General features: G+C 32.9%; 1 protein-coding gene across 28 annotated transcripts in view; it reads left to right on the top strand.

The window, feature by feature from the left end:
- Nucleotides 1-24,996, top strand: part of LOC145286154 (uncharacterized) — an 811,438-nt gene that overhangs the window by 725,091 nt on the left and 61,351 nt on the right. For 17 of the 28 annotated variants that reach the window (XM_080134917.1, XM_080134912.1, XM_080134915.1 and 14 more), the window contains 2 exons: nt 9,297-9,368; nt 21,248-21,379. The exons of the other annotated variants lie outside the window; for them this stretch is intronic. In XM_080134917.1, coding sequence (XP_079991043.1) covers nt 9,297-9,368; nt 21,248-21,379 — 204 coding nt within the window. The remainder of the gene's footprint in view (nt 1-9,296; nt 9,369-21,247; nt 21,380-24,996) is intronic. 28 annotated transcript variants of the gene reach the window in all.

Below are 24,996 nucleotides of genomic sequence, written 5' to 3'. Positions count from 1 at the left end.
TAGTTTCAAATAATATCTTTGTTGGTCTGTCATATTTTAGTTTCATTGATCTATCTTTTTTTACCAATCATATTGAAGTTGGGTATAAATGATGGCCTTTTATACAGAAGGAAACTGATAAAGAACTATTATATGTGTTTATCCCTCTATAATAAAAAAAGAAAAAAAAAACTTGCTCCACCTTCCTTATCTTCGAAAAAAAAAAAAATATATTTTTTTTGCATATTTGAGGTGCAAGATTTTTTATGATTGAAGGGAGGATTGTTTGACCCCGGATAATTTTTTAGAGATATTCAGTGAACAACTTCTATTGAGGCCATAAAAATAACCCTAACACTCTCTTTCCATTTATTTATAAACACAGGCCATGTGCTCTTTTCTTTTCCTATTTTGATCTACCCTCCCACCTAAAAGACTCCCCTTCTTGGGGGAGGCAGGGAGGCTTTTGTGTTCCTTTCGGTTCAAATGTTTGTCAAAGAATGGTTTTCTGGTTCAAGTGGAAATCAAACGGAATTCCTCACAGACAATCGCCTTTATTTCTGTCCGTTGCATCCATTAAAAGAAATGCCTTCGATTGGCTTTTGAACTTCAGGAAGAGATTGGCTTTTATTGTGCCTTTTTTTACCTCTCTCCCGCTTTCTCTCTCTCTCTCTCCAATTTTCCATTCTTAACACGAGGAATAGGGTGTGCGCAGATCCTTTCTCTTTTGAACAAGGTGGTTATCAAAATTAATGGGGGTTGGATGAATGGCAGGGAACAGAATGTCAATGGATGGATGATGAACCGCAAATTCTCTTGCTCCTCATCACATATTTTTTTTTTATGTTGCAAGCGAGGGAACGGTGTAATAAAAATGAAGGCAACAATTCCTTTTTTTCTTCTTCTGTTTTTTATAATTTCAGCATATTCTCTATTTTCCCTGAAAAATGTTTTGTTGATGGGGATCTGACAATATTTTACTTACGACACCAAATGCTTTTTAACATTAAAACTAATTGATATTCTATATAACTAGGTTTATAACATCTGTCAAGGGAAATAACTCTGTTATTTTTAAGCAGCATCTAACAATTATACAGATTAATGTTTCAACAGTGTCCTACTAGCTATGTATTAATACAGTTGGGAAAACTTTTAGGCTAAAGTTTCACTCATCTATGGCATAATATACAACTTATACATCGTTTGCAGGAAGTATTGTATTTCAGTATAGAATCTCCAAAAAGAGTTGGTATGCCATAAAACAAACACCGTTAAATGACTAATCCTTAAATAGAATCTTTGGTTCTTATGCAGAATAAAAACTGTGCTATCGTCGCAGTTTTTCAGGTAGTTTACATAAAATATTAAAAGGTGTCGAGATTTTGAGTCAGTGAAATTGCAGCAGCCAACATCATTTAAGAAAACATTTCTTGGCTATCATTGGTTTATTATAAAAAAAAACAAAAACTAAATATTTTGATTTGAAAAAAAAAAAAATCATATAGAAACAAAAATAAATTTGTTTGCAATCAGTTGTTGTTGTAAATATTTATTCATTGAACTTACCTTATGATAAGTGATTTATTTATTTTTTTTTTCATTTTAATTTTAATTTTCATGAAAAGTCCAATATTTATTTACTAGCGGGGGGTACCCGGTGTTGCCTGGGTGTTTGTAGGTGTAAAAAAAAAACCACGAACCCAAAGGCGGAAAAGAAAGTGATAGAAAACGTGACATTTTACCGCTACGTTAGGAAGACGTAGGAAATGAAAAGCGTTGAAATTTATCAATGTCAATCAAAAAGTTGACTTGCAGAAATGAACATTGGCTGGAGGCCAGTTAAGCTTTCCGCTGTTTCATTTATTTGTTTCATACCATGTTGAGGAAAACCAGCTCCCCACAAAAAGGAAGTGTCCAAATAAATAGCAATTGTCTGATATGAGGGGGTTTCCTGACATTGACCAAAGCTGATTGCTTTCTGGACATCCCAGCATGAGAGGCTGAGAAGCTGCCTTCATTTTGATTCAGTTTCGCTTTTATATGAAAAACATGAACAAACACGCAAGTGGAAGGAATAATATGAATTTTGTAAAAGTCGATTAAAATAAATCTAGATACGACGTGCGTTCACAAATCGTAGATATTATGATCAAGGGAGTATATAAAAAGTTCTAAAGAATAGTAACCCCCCCCCCTCCCCGAGAACCCCCACGAAAAAAGCCTTTGCTGGACATATAAAAACGTGCGCAGCCGTTTTGTTTTTTATATATATATAGATTATATTTTCTTTGTAGCAGCAAAGAGAATATTGTTTTCATTTTTCATTGAATTATCTTTCCAATAATAGAAATAATGTTTTCCACTGAAAATTTTGGCCAGCGTTTGCATAAAAAAGAAATCACAAAACTTTCATTCGACACATTCCAATATTTTACGTAACCTGCCCCAAAAATTCCAATGATAGTTCTTATTCTGTATCACCATCCATTTTTTTTTTTTTTAAATGTTTTTGTTTCTTTTTTGTCTTGTTTCCGCTTTTCTCTGTCCAGATTGCAGTTTTGTCCATTTTTTTAAGAACTCTCTTTCGTTAATCTGATCAATGTGTTGTATCTGTCTCATTTTAGTTGATTGCTAAGCATGCACCTAATAATATGCAAATGCTTTCATTTAGCGGTACACTAAAGCAGTAGATGGCTTGCAGTTTTGGTTTTCTTTCAACACGTTTATGCATATTATTTTTTGTTATGAAAAAAATATGAAACATGTCATTAACAGTTAAGGTGCTTGTTCAGAATTATAACGAAAATCAAAAAAAATTAATTTCAACTAAAAGCAATGTCATCTACCTATTTGTCATGTTCAAAGTAGTAACATTACGAAAAATTACGATAAATTGCTTTTAAAACAAATTGCAAACTATGAGTTACTTCCCTTGTCAAAATTACATTTCCAAATAATGTTGAATCGTAACCGCAAATATTTTATGTAATAATGTAGTAATATGGTATTAGATAGATAACATTACTTTTAGCTGAAATTCAATTTTGCGATTTTCAATATTATTCTAAACAAGTGCTGCAACTGCATTGCAATTAATAATCCTGGATTTATTTCACTTGGTTATTCAGTGACATGAGAAAAACAAAATGACGTTTTCCTTTGGTTTAGGGGCACAAATGAACCATAATGCTTGACTTCTGCTTTTAAACTTTAATTCAGGACAAAAGTGACTTTTTAAAAAATCTCATTTCAAATTAATTTTTGAAGGATTACAAATTAGATACGTGCCAGATATTTTTTGTTTTATTTTATTGATGTATTCAAATTGTTGACTTTATTATGTTATCGAAAATTTGGAGCCTTAAAACAGCCAATTAGAACCTAGTCGATCATAGTGTTAGAATATATTGTACAGGTATAAATATATTATTATATAACTGAAAAGTCAGTTGCACTGTTTATGTATGGCAAATTAAGGAACAACAAATGCACGGCAACTGCTCCAGCTGATTTTTTGATTGTGTGATATTTAGATACAATTTGTTCCTGCTGTTTTTTTTTGTGTTGTTTTGTTTTCGCCAAAAATCTTTGTAGAAAATAAACAAGATGCTTTTTTTTTTTTTTTTTTTAGAATAAAATTATATATACGAGTTAAACATAAAAAAATATTCCCTTAAAGTAAAAGAAAAAAAAAATTTTGTATACATTTTGAAAATCGTTAATTTTTTGTTTTTATATAGTAAATGTTTACAAAACAAAAAACAAAAAAACAATGAAAAGTAAATATATCAAATTATTTAAGTCCCCGTAAATCTCTGCCTATCAGTCTAGGTGGGGGAGGGGGGGGGTAAAAAGTAAATAAAAAAACTTGTTTATATTTTTACAAAGATTTTTAGCAAAAAAAAATAAACAAAAAAAAAGCGTCTAAATTAAAAATCATTTGCTTCTTATTGTTTTTGACATAAGCATCATAGGTTGCTCGAATGATGTGCTTCAACATAACACGAATAGAGAATTAGTAGGAGCAATTGTCATGCATTAATTTGTCATCCTTAATTAGTAAAATCCTGTTTTTTAATGTTTTATTTTACGGCATATTTTCCTTTTCAAAATTTTTCCATGCTGAATCTATTTAAAAAATTTATTTATTTATTTAATTTTTTTTTTGTAAATTTTAGAATTCAAGCTTTGAATATTTTTGAATATCTAATAGATTCTTCTATTTTGGAAATATATAAAAGAATAATCTATGCTGTATGATGATGTATGGAAATAGTGAAACCTGACCGATGAGGGTTGAGGACATGCGTTGCATGGAGAGAAATGGATGCGCAATTGTGGGTCTTAAAGACAGGCTCAGAGGAAGATAAAATCTGGACAGGATAGGGGGATGCGCGCAGAACAGGAAACTTTGTTGGTTTGGTCATATTGAAAGAAGGAATAAAAGTGCTTGGCTTAGTAGATGTAGAAGAACTGATGTAGCAGGGTCAGTTGGGAAAGGAAGAGTCTATCAGCATGTGTATGCAATGTAATCATGTATTAAAGTGTAACCTTACCAATGAGGGTTGAGGACATGTGTTGCATGGATAGAAATGATATGAGAATGATACGATGGATGTGTAACGTGAGTTTTAAAGACAAGCTTAGATTTGATAACCTCAAAGGAAGATAAAATCTGTACAGCGTCAACAGGAATTATGCTGTATGGTGGACCATTTATAGCAACTCTTATTTTCACATTTTTTTGTAATGGAGATTTGGTATCTGTCTGTGTGAATCTGAAACTATACTGTTATCTCTATTCATTGGTTGGATGTAATATCTGTTCTGTTGTCATGATGTCATCCTCCCAAGCATTATCTCCTCCTTTGAGGTAGGTAGTACAGTATTTGTACTATGTGTGCAGAACAGGAGACTTTGTTGACTTGGTCACATTGAAAGAAGGGATGAAAAGCAGTTAGGGTTAGTAGATTTAGAATGGTTGAAGTAGCAGAGTTGCTTGGCAACGAAATACAATGAAAACATTCTTATTGTTCTTAATATAAGAATCCTAGGTTGTCCAAATGATGTGCCTAAGCATCACACGAATAGAGAATCAACAGAAGCAGTTGCTGTACATTTGTTGTGCCTTAACCGAAAAAGTCTAGTTTCTTTTGTTATTTTGAATTTTTCATCCACATGTGAAATATTGTGGAGGATTATCATCAAATACTTCTGATGAAGGGATAAGCTATGAAACTGCAGTAAACTGTTCAGATAAGTCATAAAACTATCTAGCAAAATATTGAGCTAAAGGAGAAAGAAATCCTTTAGAAGATGATATAATGAACACAGATAAGACGCTACAGTATATAAAACAAAAAACAACTTAAAAAAAAGGAGGAGGTAATGCTTGAGAGGGTGATATCATGAGAAACTAACAAATGCTATACTACTCAAAGGAGGAGATAATGCTTGGGAGGATGGCATCATAACAACAGAACAGATATTACATCCAACCAACGAATAGAGATAACAGTATAGTTTCAGATTCACACAGACAGATACCAAATCTCCATTGCAAAAAAAATGTGAAAATAAGAGTTGCTATGAATGGTCCACCATGCAGCATAATTCCTGTTGACACCCCAGTTCCCATTAGATCACCGAAGTTAAGCAACTTTGAGCCTGATCAGTATAAAAATGGGTGACTATTTGGGAATTCCAGGTGCTGTGTTTGCTTTCCGCTTATCACGGTATTGTTTTCAGTCATCTAGAACTTCTTCTTGCCACTGGACTCAAACAGTGCCAATTCAGAAGAGGTGTGGTTGAGGATTGCGCAACCCTTGCCTCAGAATTACACGCCCTCCTACGCTTACAGGGAGTATCCATTGTCTCTTAAGACTGTACAGAGGCATCACAGGAATGGTCCACTACTTGGTCTAAGCTTTCTGACTAAATCTTGCACAGAATCTATGTAAATATCCATTTATTAAATATATATATATATATATATATATATATATATATATATATATTATATATATATACACACACACTTCGTTCCTACGCTGGTACTACCAAATTAGGCTGTCTGAAGATACTTGCTTCCTGACCTAAAATGCATCAAACATTAATGTTATTGTTTTGGGGTTTTTAATTTTTCTTTTTCAAGACTCGGTTATGTTCTACAAAAACAAAAATTTCCCTCTACAAAACAACCAAACAAAACATCATGAGTAAATATTTGAAAATTTCAAAGAACTTGAAACATAAAAACCTTTATCAAAATGACTGGATTCAGCATTAAATAACCCAGAAAGTGTTGATATGCCACAAAGCAAAACAATTCAATCAAACATCATGAATAAATATTTGAAGATATAAAGAAATTGAAGCATTTTTTGTTTTTACCGAATTGACTGAATTTGACAAAAAAAAAATAAATAAATAAAAATTACGAAATGGGTTGATATGCCGTAAAACAAAACAACCAAACTAAACCTTCTTTCATACATTAACTTATCCACTAGTTGTTAAGTCAATTCAGATTATGACCCATTCTTACATCAGTGATATTAGCCTTCCTCCTCATCCTCATCCTCTTCCTGACCTTCATCTGCCAGGTTTTCAGAATCAGGCCCTCCTCTGATCTCCAACTGTCACAAGAACCTAAAGTAATGAGTTTCAAGTAGGAAAGAAAGGATGTTATTACTCTACCATTTTTATAGAACATTTACAATAAGTTCACCCCCCCCCACCCACCCACACACATCTTTTTTTTCTTGCTCACTCTCTTCTTTTTTTCTTCCTGTAATTTCAAGTTGATATCTCTTCCTGGCCAGAACCACCGCTTAGATAACTGGCAGCCAAGAGCTGATATCCAATTTAATATTTCTTGAAAAGAATTCACTGTAACCCAACCTGAATATAGGAGGGAGAGGGGGACACACACAAAAATAGGTTAGTGTGAAAAGAAAAAAAAATGGTGTTTTTATGACTTACTAATATTTCTAGCAAGTCCTTCAAGTTGTAGACAATTTGGAACACATAGTTAGCAACTTAAAATGTATATTAACTTAGAGAGAACTGTGGTGCTTATCCACTTTTGTCTCAATATTAAAAACTGTCCATGAAACGGAAATAAACAAAATGACACAGAAATTTCTATTGTGTACTTGCAAGTTGGGTAAAAAAAAAAAAAAAAGACAATATACCAAAAATTATGCAAATTCATTATTTTTGTAAAAAAAAAAAAAATTTGATTGTCGAATTCTTTCATCTCTTCTCTTCTTCTCTATCTATCTTCTTCTATCTTCTTCTATCTATCTATCTATCTATATAAATAAAATGAACTCATTTTTTCCCGTCGGATTTTGACCTTAATAGGATTAAAACTCAAGATATTTCATGCAAATATAATATGCACAAACGGCAGAACAATATCTGAGGTGTGTTATAGGCTTATTATTTCTCAAATTCCTCGATAATCTTAGATTTCTATACTTTTTCTGCTGAGAAGTCACGGCCAAAATCGGTTAAGATCAATGGAAGTGGTAAAATATTTTCTCTCTAATAAATTCCTCCTCCCCCTGCCACCACTTAACACCGTTTGGGGATCGTTCACAAGGAACAGTTGAGAAGAGAACACCGGTTTGGCTTCGTAGTTCTTTCATGTGAAGTTATTTAAAATCACTAAACTAAGCTGCAGTGCTCTGTGGCGTAGTGGTTAGCGTGCTGGACAATTCACATTATATTTTCACGTTCGCGCCGACCTACCATAGTCGTTTTTTTTGTTTGTTTTTTTTTTCCTAAACAACTGGAATGGACTTTTCTTGGTGGCCGAACTGTTAACGTTGCAGATGTTTTTTTTTGTTTTTTTTTTTCACACTTTATTTTCCTACTTTTACTCATGACTCCGGGTTTGATCCTTCCTACTTACCTACCATAACATTTTTTAAAACTCCCCCCCCCCCCGTCCCGGAAACAAACACTCGGGCAACGCCGGGTACCCCCGCTAGTTAGCAATATTTTACCTTCATATAGGACAATGCTAAAGGGACATAACTCAAACTTTAAGAGTCAACAAAACCCTCTCTCCTTCCATGTCAAAGTTTGCATGAAAATGATTTGATTTGATTTCTTAAAAACAAAAATACTGGATAAATTTGCATAAATTTTGGTGTACAGCCCCCTTTTCTTTTTTTAACTTAACAGGTATGTACAGAATAAAGTTTTTGTGCAATTATAATTTATTTAATATTGGAATGAAATTGGATTAGCACCACAATTTTGTATCAATTGTGTCTCTTAGTTTGATATTTATATCTTTTTCTTTTTCTTTTTTTTTTTTTAGCTAGTTTACTTCTCTTGGTAATAGTTGTGTTTGTACACAAGTTATGTTAAAAATTGAATCTGGTCGGTATTTGGATGGGTGACCATTTGGGAATTTTAGCTGACAATAAGTTTATTGTAAAGCCACCTTTTCTAATATGCTTGGGAAAGGTATGACCCCCATTTATCCACTTTAGCTATAAATAAAATAATAGAGTAGACCATGCTAAAGCAACTAGTCTAAGAGAAAGAAAACCGGTCTTTCTACTTATATCTTCATTGCAGCAAGAGTTTGAGGATTGTTAGTACAGAATCTTTCTTTTGCTTATCTGCACAAAAATTGATCCAAAGAAGATAGGCCTGGAGAATGTGTAGGCCAAGGTATTTCAGTGCAGCATTAGAGTAATGCAGTGTTGCTTCATCCTTCTGAGAAATATCTGTCTTGAATTAATTTTCATCAGAATAATAGCAATAATAAAATGTACATATCTTTTTGGTCCACCCAGTTTAAGCTCAATAAAATTCAATTCAAAATAAAATATGAGCACAATAAAGGTTCAATCACTAAAATTGTATCAATTTAGATTTGGTAATAGTGGTTATATTTTTTGTATATTTTTGCCAGGCATTTTTTTTTTTTTTCTAATTTATTTTGCAATAGTCAAAATGAATAAGAAACTCAACTGATATTGAATGTGTAACTCTTTTAAATGGAGGTAGAAAAGGCAGATTTTGATTATGATAAATTATTGAAGTAGACTCCATTTTTTTGGAGGGGGGAGAAATAAACGATGAATTTTTTTATATTTGAAACAAATTTAATATTTGAAGTTTTTTGGGGTTTTTTTTACTATTAATAACAAAAACTGGGATGAACTTTTTTTTCGGTGAGAAAATAAAATAAGATGGAAAAACAATCAGTAAATGGCTACACAAAAAATGGAGGTTTACAAACTAAGCTTCTTTTCTTTGTCTTAAATAACTATTTGTGTTGTTTGTAGAGAAGCAACAGTTACAGCACTGGCGACGATGGAATGTCTTCAGATTATGATGAACATGATGAAGTAAATATGGTAGGTGTCTTTTTTGGCAATTTTGTCTCTTTTTTTCTATTCAATTATTTGAGTCATGAAATCCGACTTTTTTTTATTTTCTGGTTCGTTTATTTTCTCAAAATAAGATAATCTACATGAAATTTGGGTGCGAAAAATCATTGCAACTCAAATTCAAAACAATTCACCTTTTCTTTTTAAATTGATTTCGATTTTAATTTCGTTTCAAAACTGGTAAAAAAGATATACAGTTTCTTTTAAATTTGTTTTTTTATTTTTTGAATGGTTTTGTTTCAAAGCTCGTCAAAACAATAGACCTTTTTTTTTTATTGATTTTTATTAAAATGGTTAGGCTTCAAAACAGATCATTAAAAATACACTTGTTTTAAATTGATTTTTATCGAAATGGTTAGGTTTCAAAACTGATTATTAAAAATGCACTTTTTGTTTTAAATTGATTTTTATCAAAATGGTTAGGTTTCGAATAAAGATTGAAAAAATTGGTTCATTTAATGTTGGTATGTATTGCCTGTTCAGCAATGACTGTCATTTCTGGTTTGTTTCGGAAAACACAATCAGAAATGCCCGGGTTAAGGATTTCTCATATAGAAATGCCAATATTTCTATCCTTTTAGTTTATTAGGGGGAAAAAAATACTCTTATAAAAAAATCTTTAACAATTGGCTATACATTTAGAACTTTGAAGTTTGGGCAAATTGTCCCATCGCTAATTTCTGGTGAGGCTACATATCCCTGTAGTATTGAATGAACACTTTGATTCGTATGAATGGCATTAAATGATATTAAAATACAACCTTGTCGCATCTGAGTATTTTCCCATAAAGCACTTTTATAAAAAAAAAAAGGGAGGGGGATGGAAAAAGCCTGACTTCATTTTCGAAGGAACAAAATGGCAAGTTTTATAGTTTATCACGAATTACAATTGAATCAAAAGGCACTTAGAGTTGAGGCAAAATTAAATCCAATGCATATCATTAAATGTCTGCATGGACATATGCCAAAGCGGTGGAAGGATTAAATAAATATAAGTATACTAACAGTTTTTACTCGACGTTGCCTGTTTGGAGGCATAACATTTTCTTCTGCTTTTATAAAATTAATGAATTATGGTAAAAAAAAAAAAAATGTTGGAACTAAATAAATTACTATTTTTTATGCTATTTAATTAAGATTAAAATAATTATTCAATCTAAATATGAAAAAAAAAATGTTGGAATTTAAGAAATTATTTTTTTATGCTGTTTAATTAATGTATTTATTTGCTTCCCCACCAAAGCAAATTAGGCACAAGGCCGTTTTTAATGTGGGGTAAAAACTAGCTCCCCTAAAAGTAGGCAAAAGGAGGCACTCTGGTTACCAAAAATAATAATTATTCCAGTATAGAGGGTTTCCCCTCCATTGACTGGGACAAATTACCTTAAGTGCAGCATCTGCAGAACAGATGGTATTTATTTGCTCCCCCACCGAGCAAATTAGGCACAAGGCCAATTTTTAATGTGAGGAGTGAAGGGAAAAAGGGGACCAGCTCCCGAGAGGTGGGAAATGGGAGCTGGTTAAAGGTCAGCTATGTGGGGTTGCCCCCACATCTGGTCTTTGCTTGCAGTATCTGCCGGAACAGATGGTATTTATTTGCTCCCCCACCAAAGCAAATTAGGCACAAGGCCGTTTTTAATGTGAGGTAAAAACCAGCTCCCCTAAAAGTAGGCAAAAAGGGGGCACTCTGGTTACCAAAAATAATAATTGTTCCAGTATAGAGGGCTTCCCCTCCACTGACCGGCACATATCATCTTAAGTGCAGCATCTGCCGGAACAGATGGTGTTTATTTGCTCCCCCACCGAGCAAATTAGGCACAAGGCCGATTTTTAATGTGAGGAGTGAAGGGAGGGGGAAGGGAAAAAGGGGACCAGCTCCCGAGAGGTAGGAAATGGGAGCTGGTTAATGGTCAGGCATGTGGGGTTGCCCCCACATATGGTCTTTGCTAGTCATAGCTTGCAGTATCTGCCGGAACAGATACTACACTTTGATCTTGGCCCGAAGGCCAAAAACAACTGTTATGCTGTTTAATTAAGATTAAAATAATAATTCAGTCTAAATATGAAAAAAAAAGATAGTTGGAGTGAATCTATATATTATATTTTTTCTTAATTTTAAAATAACTGAACACACACAAAATAAAGCAATATTATGTTTGGGGATGAAGGAGAGAGGGTAATTTATATGCTACAAAATGCATCGTTGTTGATAAAAGATATAAGCTGCGATAAAGATGGGGAATCAACATTTCTCAATTTCCTCCCATAAAATAATAAATTATTATGTAATAAAATTTAAAAAAATCATATACAGATTAATTAATTAGTTCAAATTACTTTTGACTTCTCTAGATTTCATTTCACTGCTATAAGAAACTCGGTTGGCCACCCAATGAGCCGATCCTTTATGAGAGGCTTATAAGGACTATAATTGGACATTTGGCAAAATCATTAACCATCTGCAAATATAAACTTCATATCTTCAGTTTTGTTTGTCTTTCGGCCATATTGACTCATTATTTCTCGGAAATATCTCATTTGGATTTTAGCTTCAATTTTTCAAGGTATGAAGAATCTTGTTTTAATTTGTTAATTCAATGCTTGTCATACTATATGATCTAGAGTGTGTTTTAGTGGAGTAATGGATACCCAAACAGAATATGGAATCAATTAAGCAGAGTTGGGTGGAAAAATGAGAAAGGCAAGAAACTTCTGCTTCTAGTGTGTATATATATATGTATATATATGTATATATATATATATATATATATATATATATATATATATATATATATATATATATGTATATATATATATATATGTCTAAAGAAGCTTAAATAAAAATAAAGAATGCAGTTTAAATTCCCGGAAAAAAAATAAACTAAATTTAACCTATCACAGACTTAGCACCTACATAATCCGTCTTCTAAAAAGTTTACAAAAGAGAATTCATTTATATAAGGATGAAAAAAAAAAGCCTTAATTTAAATTGTAAAATAGAAATAGACTTAGCACTTGCAGAAGCCGATTTCTCAAGGATGAAAAGAAAAAATCATAAATAAAATTTTGTAAATAGAAATACTTCGAGGTATTGAAATGATTTAGATTACAATTTGGTGAATCTAAATGTTTCTAGTCTTATAGAATACTAGAAGGAAATATTCATAAGGCAATCACAGTCAAATCAAATTGCTCAATATACTTGATAGAGCAAATAAAAATTCTAGTTTATATGTTTTAAATTTCATTCCAAAGGATCAATTTTCAAATAAATTTCAACATTTATTGCTTGAATCAAAGAATACAAAGTTTAAATTAATGTCCTTAACCCATGAGTTTTCAATGTAAGCACATCTCCTCAGAGGAAACTTTCTAGCAAAATACTAATATTGGTTAACAATTATTTTGCACATACAAAGAAAAATATTAAAAGTGAAATACTTTTAAGATAAAAGGAATCAATGCAGAAGGTAAAGAAAAGAATATGATGAATTGTATCCAAATGCAGAATTGTTAAAAAAATTTTAATATCGATAATGTGTTAAGGTTTGTGAAGTGTGAGTAAAAACTGGGAGTTTCTGGAAAAATTTATATTAAAAGCAGGCAGGAATTTTTGTGAAAATTAATCCATTTCGATAATGGTAATATCTGAGGATAGAAGTAAGTTCTTTTTGCTTAAAGTTTTTAAAATTCGACGATCGAATTGAAGTTCAAAAAAGCCAAAGACAATAATAAAATGTAAAATAAAATATAGTGTTGTATATTCATAATTTCCATTGGATATTCATAAAAAGGATTTTCCTCTGAGGAGAAGTGCTTACATTGAAAACTCATGGGTTAAGGACATTAATTTAGACTTTGTATTCTTTGATCCAAGCAATAAATTTTGAATTTTATGTGAAAATTGATCCTTTTGAATGAAATTCAAACATATAAACTAGCATATATATATATATATATATATATATATATATATAGAGAGAGAGAGAGAGAGAGAGAGGGTGCTTCTTAATTTCATCCCTATAGGAAATTATCAGATTAAAATGCATGGAATTCACGTTATTGAGTGTTTTTAATACATACATGTGTTGTTTAGTCAGTAAGTACCCTTCTCATATATATATATATATATATATATATATATATATATATACTAGCTGTACTCTGCCACACGTTGCTGTGGCTCAATTTGGTGAAATGGAAAAAAATCCCAAAAAAGGGAAAATGCTTAATTTCCAAGTACTTGTGGATGCACAATATTTTTTGTTCCATTTTTGGAGCAGATATAGAGATTTTCTGGTTTGCCGACTCTAGAACATGCAACATACAATTACAATTGTCTATGTGAGAAACAGTCAGTGTGTAGATGTAAGTCACACAATTGTAAAGATTGTCCCTGAACTTTGTTGATGGTGATTGCAACCGACAATCGAATTGGGAATTGCAATCTCCTAAATTGAAATGGCATATCCGGTAGAATCATGAGAATGCGTGGAATGAGGACACCTTCACTATTGAAAGAGCTTATCAAGATTGTTGCTTCTATGATGTTGTTCATTAATTTTTTTACTGCAAGTCGCTTACCATTGCAAAGCTTGAGTCAGCTGATATTTCGCAACATGATAATTGGTATGTCCATTGTCAATTACATACGGTGGCATCTCTGGCAAATCTAGTGAATTCAGAAATTCTGTTGGATAATTAACCATTTCATCTGCTGCCGCAACACTGTTAAGACTTGTATGTGACTACTTCACTTGAAGTTTAAAGCTGAATAATATCGTTAAGTTCATGGACATCTTTGTTTTGAGCTGCCGGAATGGTTCATTCACTCAGCCAACTAGAATTCTTATAATTAATTTGAATATCTGGAAAAACCTTTTTTTAACAACTCTTCTTTTGATGTAACTAAATTACAAAAGTTAAGAGGCAACGAAATTCCCCTTGAATTCTGATCAGCAGGCACTTTTCCGTTCCCAATTTCCAACAATTGATGCAAAAATATCCCCCCAGTCAATTGTTCTGCAGCTGGACACACATATTTTGAGTTAAATTTAATGTCTTTACATGGCGCCAAAAAGTAGAGTATTTGAGGCAAGCATATATTTCATTTGCTGGTGTTGATCAAGGAATTACAGGTTACGTTTGTCTGAAATCTGCAAGCAATATTACTGCATTCCCGAATGGTCTGACATTGCCACGCAAATCTTGCAAGTATCGATCAAGTGATTGTTTTGTGTGACATTGTGCATTCATTCCAAACAATAAGTTTGCATTTCTGCAATATTTTTCCCATGCTGGATATTTTGGAGAAATTGCGCGTGAGAGTTTTGATAAATTAAATGTTTAATGGTAATTTCAAAGCAGTAAGATTGCAGCTATTTCGGATGAAGCAATAGTTAAGGCTATATCATTTTGTGATTGAATGATTACCAAAATCAATTTAATTAGGAAGGTTTTACCAGTTCATCCCGGTGCTGTTATAGATTTATCCATGTTTTGACAATACCTTATTCATTGTAAATAATTTAGGTGACTAAAATAGGATGAGATAGATAGATAGAGAGGGAGATAAAAAAGAAAAAGAGAGGGAAATAGAGGGAGAGAGACAGAGGGAGGGATAGAGAGGGAGGAGTGAGGGAGAGGGGGACCAGAGAGAGATGGAGAAGGGGAGAGAGAGAAAGGGGGACCAGAGAGAGATGGAGAGATACAGAGAGAGGAAGAGAGAGAGAAATAGAAATGGAGAGAGAAAGAACAATACTTGAAGGGTTTTATAATCACTCCAGATCTTAAGCATTTTATAGAACGAAATTTCTTCAAACAAAGCGCGTCACATTGTTTTGTTTATAAAGAGTTGCAATGATATTTCAAAACCATTGTATTAAAAACCTCAATTCTTAGTTTTCATCCAACTCTTAAAATGATTTTGTACCAGAATCTAAAATGTCTATTCTAATACAGTCTTATATTAAACAGTGAAAAAATATCTACTTAGAAAATGTTAAATGGACATTTGTATAACAACCAAAAATTTGATCAAATAGATTTGAGGTGCACTGGAATTAGTATCGACCGAAAAATCCGCATTTTTGCCTTAACACCGATATTTTTAATTTTTTTACGTCTGATTAAATTATAAACAAATAAAATAGACAGAAAGAAAGTTCATTAATTAATGACATAATTACCTAGTATATATATATATTTTTTTACAAGTATAGTCATGAGTAAGGCTAGGACAACAGCATATTCTTTTCATTGTTTTGACTCTCGAGTGTGTATCCGTTGATATCTTATATGCTTTTATATAGAGTGATGTGGTTCTCGGTTGATTAACTGCGTCTAACTATGTTGGATGTATACTCGAGAGTCAAAACAATAAGAATATCCTGTTGTCATGGTCCTAGTCATGAGATACAAGCTCAATTGGTTGGGGCACGTCCTCAGAATGGATGAGAACAGGTTTCCCTGACAAATACTGTACTCAGAGTAACTCAAACCATCTTGAAAAACACTGGATTTGACATTCACACCTGGAGAAACAACAGCCCAAGACCAGCACCTGTGGTGGTGATCTATCCTATCTAGTACCAAACAATATGAAACAAGGAGACTGGTGGAGATTAAGAGGCAGGCAAAAAAAAATAAATAAATAAAAAAAAAACAGCTGAACAGTCCCATTTCATTGCTAAACTTTGCTAGTTTTCTTTGCTCATGCAGATTTTATGCTCAGATTGGTTTGAGAAGCCATCTGCGAACCAAATACTAAAAGAAAAGGAAATTGAAATTCTCGGATATGAGAAATCAGCTGATGATGACAAGTATAGTGCTGCTCCTGGTAGTGTATTTTTACTGTAGTAATGTCTTTGAAAAGTGTCAAGAACAATGCAAACGATTAATTTAGTTAAATTGGTGAATAAAAAAGATAAAAACATTAATGTTACGAATGGGTCACCAGTTAGCAACAGCTAACTCAACCACAAGAATTTTAGTATGAAAGTGAGAAAACATGAATTAACGAACAAAATATATTTATATTACCAATTTTACAGAAATGTAAAATATACTTTGAAAGATCAAAGTTTGTTGAAAAGTTTTAAAGTTCTTGAACAAGAAGTAGAAAAAAAAGCATCAAAAAGACTGTTTCTAAATTCCTTGAGGGTGTGTTTATCATCTGGGTAACTGTGTTCACTGGAGACATAGCACCAGGCTAAGAGGAATTTCAACATAGCACATTCCAGTCGTGAGAGTCAAAACGTGCCATATCGCAGGTGTACCCTGGAAGAACTCTGAATTTCTGTTTACCATGACACTATTTACAGGCGTTGTTGAATTTCACTCAAGGTTGTTATGAGTGGAAGCGTCCTGGGCCCATAAATCAAATTAGCGAAGAATCAATGCAGTCACGATTCAGTCGTTTGGAGACTGAGGTTGACAGCAAACTGAATTGAATCCAAAATTCAATATTTTTTATAATAAAATTTAAAGCTTCTGATTGGTTGATTGTCATAACTTGTGGTTATAAAAACGATCGTCGAAATCATTGGAGTCATACCCTCATTAGAAGTAGAAAACATTTTAACACTTTTGGAGTTTAAAATGATTTTTATTGGTTGGCAAATATTTTGAGTTCATATATTCCTGTGAAAACTTTTTGATGAAGAAAGCGAATCCCAATGCAGCAGAAAACTTTGGAGACGCCTGAATTAAATTTAAAAAGATCGGATTTTGTTTTATCTATCAAAATCTTTAATTTACTATACACAATAAACAAAACCAGAAATCCAAAGTAAAGAATAATTTTTTTTTTTTTTTTTTTAAATGGTGTTAACACAAAACGTGTCCTTTTGGTTATTTGCTCATTCTAGGAGGCTTTAAATCCTTTCCTCCAATTATATAGATTTTTATTTTATTCAATTTAGGTAAACAAAATTACTATTAGTCGCTACAATAAATTTACTGTTTCAGTCTTGAAAGATATCATTAGGCGATAAGAAACATCCGGTTTTATTTGAAGCCAGTCATTTAATCTCGAGTTGTCCACCAAGTTTTAGTAATGAATGTCCAACAGAATTTGATTGAATGATTCACCTCGAATAAGACACAAGGTCTCATGTTGCCTAACGATGTATTAAGACTGAAACAGTAAGTTTATTGTTGCGACTTATTGTAATTTTATTTATCTAAATTGAATAAAATAGTATCTCTTTTTAATTGAGCACTATCAACAACCTCGTTGAAATAAAATGGTTTTTACTTGGAATATATATATATATATATATATAAATCAACTACAATTGACTTTTCAGTACTTGTTCAGTTTAAAATTAAATCTCTGGCAAATTTGCATCGGCAAATTACATGAGCAGCTGCAAGATGCTAAACCAAAGACTGCTAAACAATAAATATAAAACAGAATGCCCCCCTTTCCCTATGTGAAAAATGGCTTTCAATTTAGAAAGCCATTCTTAACATTAGGAAAGAGTAGATTTCACATGGACATAGTGTGTTAACAATCATCTTCAGTTTAAAAAAATTTGTCTTGATTTAATGAATATCACACTTTCATTTGAACTCATCTGCTGACAGCTGATTGGATAATCGCTTCGGTATCTTTCGGTTACTTATGTAAGCTGGCGAAAGATGTTGACACAAAGTTGTTAAATTGAATAAGTAATGAATTTTCTTTCTTTTTTTTTTTTAAATTCGTCTAATGTTGAAAAAAAAATTTCTTTCAACATTTCACTCTGTTTTGCCTCGTACTCATCATCATGCAGAAGATTTGTTACGTCATTTTTTTTCAACATGGTGACCCCCCCTCCCTCCTCAAAAAAAAAAAACAAACAATGCCACTTATAGACTCGTTAATAAAATTCACAATCATTCCCATAATCCAACCATATTTCATACAAATAAACTCTAGTCTATGCTTGACTTGTCCACTAAGTTTCAATCAAAAATATTCATCAGTTTGTGTTTTATCATCATTCATTAATATGTAGGAACACTTTGGTGATCGTTTGATCAGTAGATGTGATTTCTGAATGGGCTTTGTAGTCACCAAACCTTAACTCTACCCGCAAAAGAGTTCTTGGAAGAACTACTATGGCGATTTCTCTAACCAGAAACTCCTTTATGTATGGCTCTCTTTCTTTATCCGTTACAGCAGGTGAGTCAAAGCTGTCCACGTGGTATGTTTCCTATAGGGGCAACAGTAGGTATGAAAATATTAGCAGCAGTTGAAGGATGGATGGCAAGCGAGTGTATTAGCAGCAGGAACAGGGTTTGAACGCGTATGCAAATTGGCAAGTGTGCTCGAGCTTGTGTCTAAAGAAAAAGAAAAACGAACACCACGTGGTCGGGGGAAAAGCAAAGTCAGCGCCGAAGGACATGGACGTGTAAAATAAAGGGAGAAGAAAGAGGGCGGTGGAAAAAGATGGATGTATAAGAAATGGCTGTCTACGGCCGGCGTGTAGTGGAGAAGAAGCGAGAGACTTAAGTCGTGTTGAGACGGGAGAGTAACGGTAATAAATGTTTTTGTCAAAAAAGCAAAAATGCCGACCCGGATTTTTATTTATGTTTTGTTTAAAATTATTTGAAAAACAGAAAATGTCAAGGAAAATTTTATTAAATGATAAAATCATTTTTTTTTTTTTATCTGAAACTTTCAGTGTTAACATCAAATCAAAGAAGGATGTTTTTTTTTAGTTTTTTTTTTTTTTTTTTTCTCCATTTTAGATGTTAAAGTCCTTGAGATTAAGTCCTCATGGAGTGAAGAAAAAAACGTCTGTTCTTATTGACGATAGTAGTCCGTCTTAATTGATGTGTACATTATACTGGGTGGTCCATATTTTTAATAGGAGACTTGTCACATCTTAGAGATTTTCGTAGGTAAATTAAAAATTATTTGAAAACCAGAAAATGCCAAAGAAAATTTATTAAATGATAAAACCATTTTTTTTTTGTTTTTTATCATTTAATAAAATTTTCCTTAGCATTTTCTGGTTTTCAAATAATTTTAATTTACCTGCAAAATGTCTTCTAAGATGTGACAAGTCACCTATTTATTTTTTATTTGTTTGTTCCTGCAACATTACAATTATCTCAAAGATAATGTCTTTAAAAACAATTCTCACATTATTCCCGTGTTGAGGAGAGTCATCGCAACCAAAATCAGTGTAATGCTAAGAGCGAGGCATGTTAGAGTTAGACAATTTTTGCACATTGTACCCAAGTGCGCTTATCATTGAATTATGATAAATAAAAGCCTGTTGAGCATTCATGATTGGACCTTGGTGGCTAAGTCAGGCATAAGCAAGTTTATATGGGTAGCATTTTTAGGATCATTCTATACTTCAATCACTACATAAATTAATGTTTCATGTAGATTTTTGTCAAATGTTCAGATTAGCGTCGGGGACAGATGGCAATAAAAAAAAATACGGTATGTATATGCAATAAAATGGTTTTATGTTTTATTTTTATAGATTATGTCATGATGAACCTTTTTGAGTTTAAAATCTATTTAGTATCACGCATGCAATCTGAATAAAAATCTTTTTAAATGAGTAAATAATACAGTATCGTATCCGGTAAATAGTATGCATTAGTCAAATCAAAATGCTCAATATCCTCAATAGAGCAATTATGTTTAATAGCTGCATTTCCCAAAGAAAAATAAACATCACAACAACATTAACTATTTTATACTAGGAAAGCTACTCAATGTTTCCCGGGATTTATAGCAGTAATAACACAATATTGTATCTTATAATTGTTACATAGTAATCAAAGAGTGCTCAATATTCTAGATAGAGCAAGAGTATTTAAACGCAGCATTGCCTAGGAGAAAGTCTTTTTTTATGTTGTATACCAGACAAAGTACATAGTGTTGCCCACAAGGAAAAAATAGGAATAATGCAGTATCATATATGGCATGAAGTGGAATTGAGTCAATCCAAATAGCTCAATATCTTTGATAGAGCAAGTATTACAATAGCAGGTGTGTTTAAACATCAGGTAGTTCTGTTAATATTTATAAGATGGCAGCATATCACACTTCTATCATGGAAATATGTTGACGATACAGGTATAATTACTAATTTGACAAGTGTTTTCTTTAGGTTTCATGCAAAACTACTAAATAGATTTTAACTCAAAAAGGTTCATATCATACTTAAAAAAAAATGGCGTCTGAACTGGTGCATCTACTACTAACCTCTCCCTTTTAGACAGGGTCCAAAAAAAACAAAAAAATGAATCTCCAATAGGTCCCACACTATCAATCAAGTTCCAAACCCTGTCTCATCACTGTAATGTTGCATCCTTGTGTCTATTTGACAAGTATTTCAATGGAATGTGCTCTATCGAACTCATTGCATCTGTACCTTCATCAACATTCATTCACCCAGCAAGCTGTCTAGCAGCAAAATCCCACCTCTTCACTATATAGGTTTCTAGATACTGGAAAGCTTCCCTCAGACTCCTAGACTTTGGAATTCTCATCGTGTTTTATGCTTTCCTGACTGTACTGACATGCAGAAGTTTAAATGTAATGTGAACAGACATCTGGCTCATCCCCTCACATATTCTCCAGTAGAAATGGTCCCAAATAGTAGCACCTTACATCCAAGTAGTAATATGCCTTGTTTGGGGGTAAAAAAAAAAAAAAAAAAAAAAAAAATGTAAAAAAGAAAGAAAAACATTGAACCATTTTTAGTGCCATTTGTCACCCCCCCCCCAATGCTAATCTGAACATTTGCCAGATTTTCTTGGAAGAACTAGCATGGTGATTCCTCTAACCAGAAACTCCTTTCTGTATGGCTCTCTTTCTTTATCCGTTACAGAAGGTGAGTCAAAGCTGTCCACGTGGTATGCTTTCCTATAGGGGCAACAGTACCGACAAGATTAAAGATGTGAGAAATGACCTCAAGAAGAAGTTATTGCGTTCCAAAGACCTATGCTACAGACCAAAACAGGTTGGTCCAATGTGTACGTCTCTGTGTTCCGTCCTGCAAAAATGACCTTACTCCTCACTAAATTCATTCAATTTTTTTGTAACTTTAATACGAATGATATCAGATGGATATGCCTTGAAGAAAAGTTCCTGTCAGTTGTTTTTTTACCAGAAGTTGGTATTGGTGAAATTACGAATAACTTACACATTTTGCATCTCAGCTGGTTCAACCATAATGTACAACCTCTTGCATCAACTCTGTAATGCATTTGAAAACCTCGGAGCAGAAGAAGGCATCGTAGACAGAGGAAGTGTTTCAAGTGCATAAGGAGCAGTATAACCTGGTTGATGTCAAGCCTTTTCGACCAAACTACCAGGCAGGAGACGTTGCCTGGTTTCACCCACTTTGGAGTCCAGAGACACAGCACCCTTGGCACCAAAACTGGACGAAAAAGAAAAATTAAGAAAAAATTTATATCTTTGTTCTGAATTTTGGAGATGACAAATTGCTATTCCATATGAATTATTTTGAATTACCATTCTAATCTTGAGTGTCATTTTTAAAAGGTTCCGTCTTATGTAACCTCTGACGTTCTTCAGATATATCTTGCCGAACTCTGGAGATTTTCTATTAGACTCATGGTGTAGCAGATACAATACTAGGTAAAACTCAGTTGTGATGCTCTCCTGGAGGTTGAAGGTTCAATCTCCATTGAGGGTGACACTAAGTACGATTGCCAATTATTTAAGACTTTTACTGGTCGTGGCTTACAGAAGAGCATTGTACCACCGTAGTTTAAATAAAGGGTTCCGTTTGAAATTTTATGCAAATTCCTGAGTTTGACAGAAATATTCTTGGGTTCGACAAGATACACCTGAAGAAGGTCGGTGGTTACATCAGCTGAAACGTTGTGAAAATAACACTTAAAATGAAAGCAGTAGAATAATTCAAATAATACAAACGATCTGTATGGTTTTGATGTTATCGATTTACCTTGGGGCAAGTTTGAACAACCAATGGCATTTGATGGAAACGTATGCTATGAAAATTTTAAATTCTGAAGTGCTCTTCTACTAATATACGTATTATTAAAAACCAGAAAGTTAAATTTTAAAATCTTCATTGGATCGAATAATCGATGTTTTAGTCAATAAGAGCTTTCTTAAAGCACAGTATGTTTGACAAGCGGTGAGGGTGGGGGCGCTCGGCTTTGCCCAGTCGTAAAATATGTAGCATTCAAAGCTGGTGACGTTACCACTGTACGAACGTGACATGCATATAAAGCGATTAAAAATAAAGATGAATGTACGAAACGATTTTTTCAATTTTGACCCATTAAAAACAATTCTAACCGGCTAAAGACCCATAAAAGAACAGCCTGTGAAAAAATCCAATCATTAGAGGCCCCTAGCGGCACTCTGCGACTTTTCGTTTTGGAGGAGATAGAGTTTGAAAAAATTGAGACAGACTGACAGACAGACGTTTATGTATTAAAGTGAGCCAAGCTTTTTTAAATGAAAAAAATATAATTATGAAAAATTTGCTTCTCATGAATCTTTTATTTTAGGACTATTTATTTTTATAACAATTCTTCATATGTCTGCGATTGTTTCTTGTTTTTATTACTAGCAGTTCAGCCAGACTTTGCTCGGGCCCTATGTACTGTTAATAACTTGCTCTACGTGTGAATACACTTTACGTAAGTTTTCAAATGTTTAGACCAAAAATTGTCTGAGTAATTTTGTACAGACCGCAGAGGTCAATTTTTTCTAACTTGAACCCCAATTTTGACCCCTTAACATTTATTATTTTGGTCTCAAATCAAAATACAAAGTTTTACCCATGTCCACGTTACCTACATCTAAAATTTCAAGTCTTTAGACCCAAAATTGGCAGAGAATTTTAGTAGAATCTGCAAAAGTCAACTGTCAACTTTGACCGTTTGGCAGACAAATTTTCGCCCCAAAACTGATTGAAATACTTGCCGTATGTCTGAATATTCTTTATGTAAAATTTCCAATGTTTAGACCCAAAATTGGCTGAGTAGTTTGCTAGACACCGCAAAGGTCAAATCTTTTGTAATCTGACCCCTTGGCAGCTCAAGTTTTCGACGTAAACCAGTTAAAAATCTTGCCCTATCTCTGAATACCCTTTATGTAAAATTTCAAATGTTTAGATCAGAAATTGGCTGAATAATTTGGTAGAGACCGTACAAGGTAATGTTTTAACTCCAATTTTGAATAGTGATAAACAAGTAAATAATTTTACATTATTTATTACTACTGTTCCTAGAATTTGGGTCAACAATAGTCTGGCATACGATCGTTTCAGAGACTACTTGGTATTATTATTATTTTCTTATTTTTTATGTATATGTGCATTCCAATATGTCTCCTCAATGCCTTTCATCAAGGTCAAAAGTCGAAGTTCAATGAAAACATCAACCAAACCTGTACCAGTTCAATCAATTGCCAAGATAATAATAATGAGGAGGAGGATGGAAAGACAGAGAGGAGAAAGCACTGACCAGACCTCTGCTGGATGAGTGAAATGAGGACAGCGACCTTGGGGAGGCTTATTGTCACCCAAATTCCAGTGAAAACCAATGATTGCTGCCAACGAGAAATCATGTATAAGTGACTGTTGTGGTAACGCAGATCTATCTACAAAGGTTATCGAAAGAGGTGGAGAATACTGGAAATCTGGGGAGACTTGTTGTCACTTAGACAATTATAGTAACAAAGATAATCATAGGAATGCAGTCAATAATAACGGTGATAATAATAACAGCAACAATCATAATATTAATCATCACACTAACGATAATAAAAACCATTTCAACAACAATAATAATTATTATCATTACTAATGACGAAAAATTTGGCTCTTCATTCAGCACACTTTCTAACTATACAACTATATCAACTATACAAGCCAATAAATGTTTTTGAAGTAAATAGTATTTATAAAATGTCAAATGTTTTATCCAATTTAAATTAATAATGTATGCAACCTTACAATCTTTTTTCTAAAAAAGTGTTGTCTGAAATTAGCTTTTGTTTGTATCAAATATAAATTTGAGCCAAAGAGATTTTGATGAAACAAATTTTTATAAGAAATCACAATTGCAATTGTATTAGTTCCTTGCATTTATTTTATACTTTCAGCAAAGGCAATTTTCCAAGTAAAATGCTGACACAACATGTTCTGTGTTTGTTTTATCTGACACGTGTCGACGTTTTATCTTTTCACAGTAAATCGTATTGGCTGTTCTCGTAAGAACCTCAGATTTCGAACAACTCGCACTTAAGCAGGAGTTAATCCTAAAAAGACTCAGATCAAAAACAACTAATCCCTACGTCTTACTCCTACAATCCCTTAGTTATTAGGTAAATGTTTTCCTTTTTTGTTTATTAAACCTGAACACGTGATGTTACGTGTATGAAAGTTTTCATGTGGAATGAATTGAAACATGGGGTTTTTGGATTAAAAAAAAAAAAAAAAGTGGAAGAGGGAGTTTGCTTGAAGCATTGCTGGTAAACAAATATATTAGTGCTTAAGAAGGATGTTAGCAATGTAGGTTACCGGGATGGTAAAGTGACGTGACGTATGAACAAAAATAGATAGCCGGAGGCTGC

This window comes from Euprymna scolopes, chromosome 10 (genome assembly GCF_053919585.1).
Source record: "Euprymna scolopes isolate OS-2025 chromosome 10, ASM5391958v1, whole genome shotgun sequence".
In the NCBI taxonomy this organism is placed as follows: domain Eukaryota; kingdom Metazoa; phylum Mollusca; class Cephalopoda; order Sepiida; family Sepiolidae; genus Euprymna; species Euprymna scolopes.
Note: the sequence above shows the minus strand (reverse complement) of the source record. Positions and strands in the feature narration are given on the sequence as shown.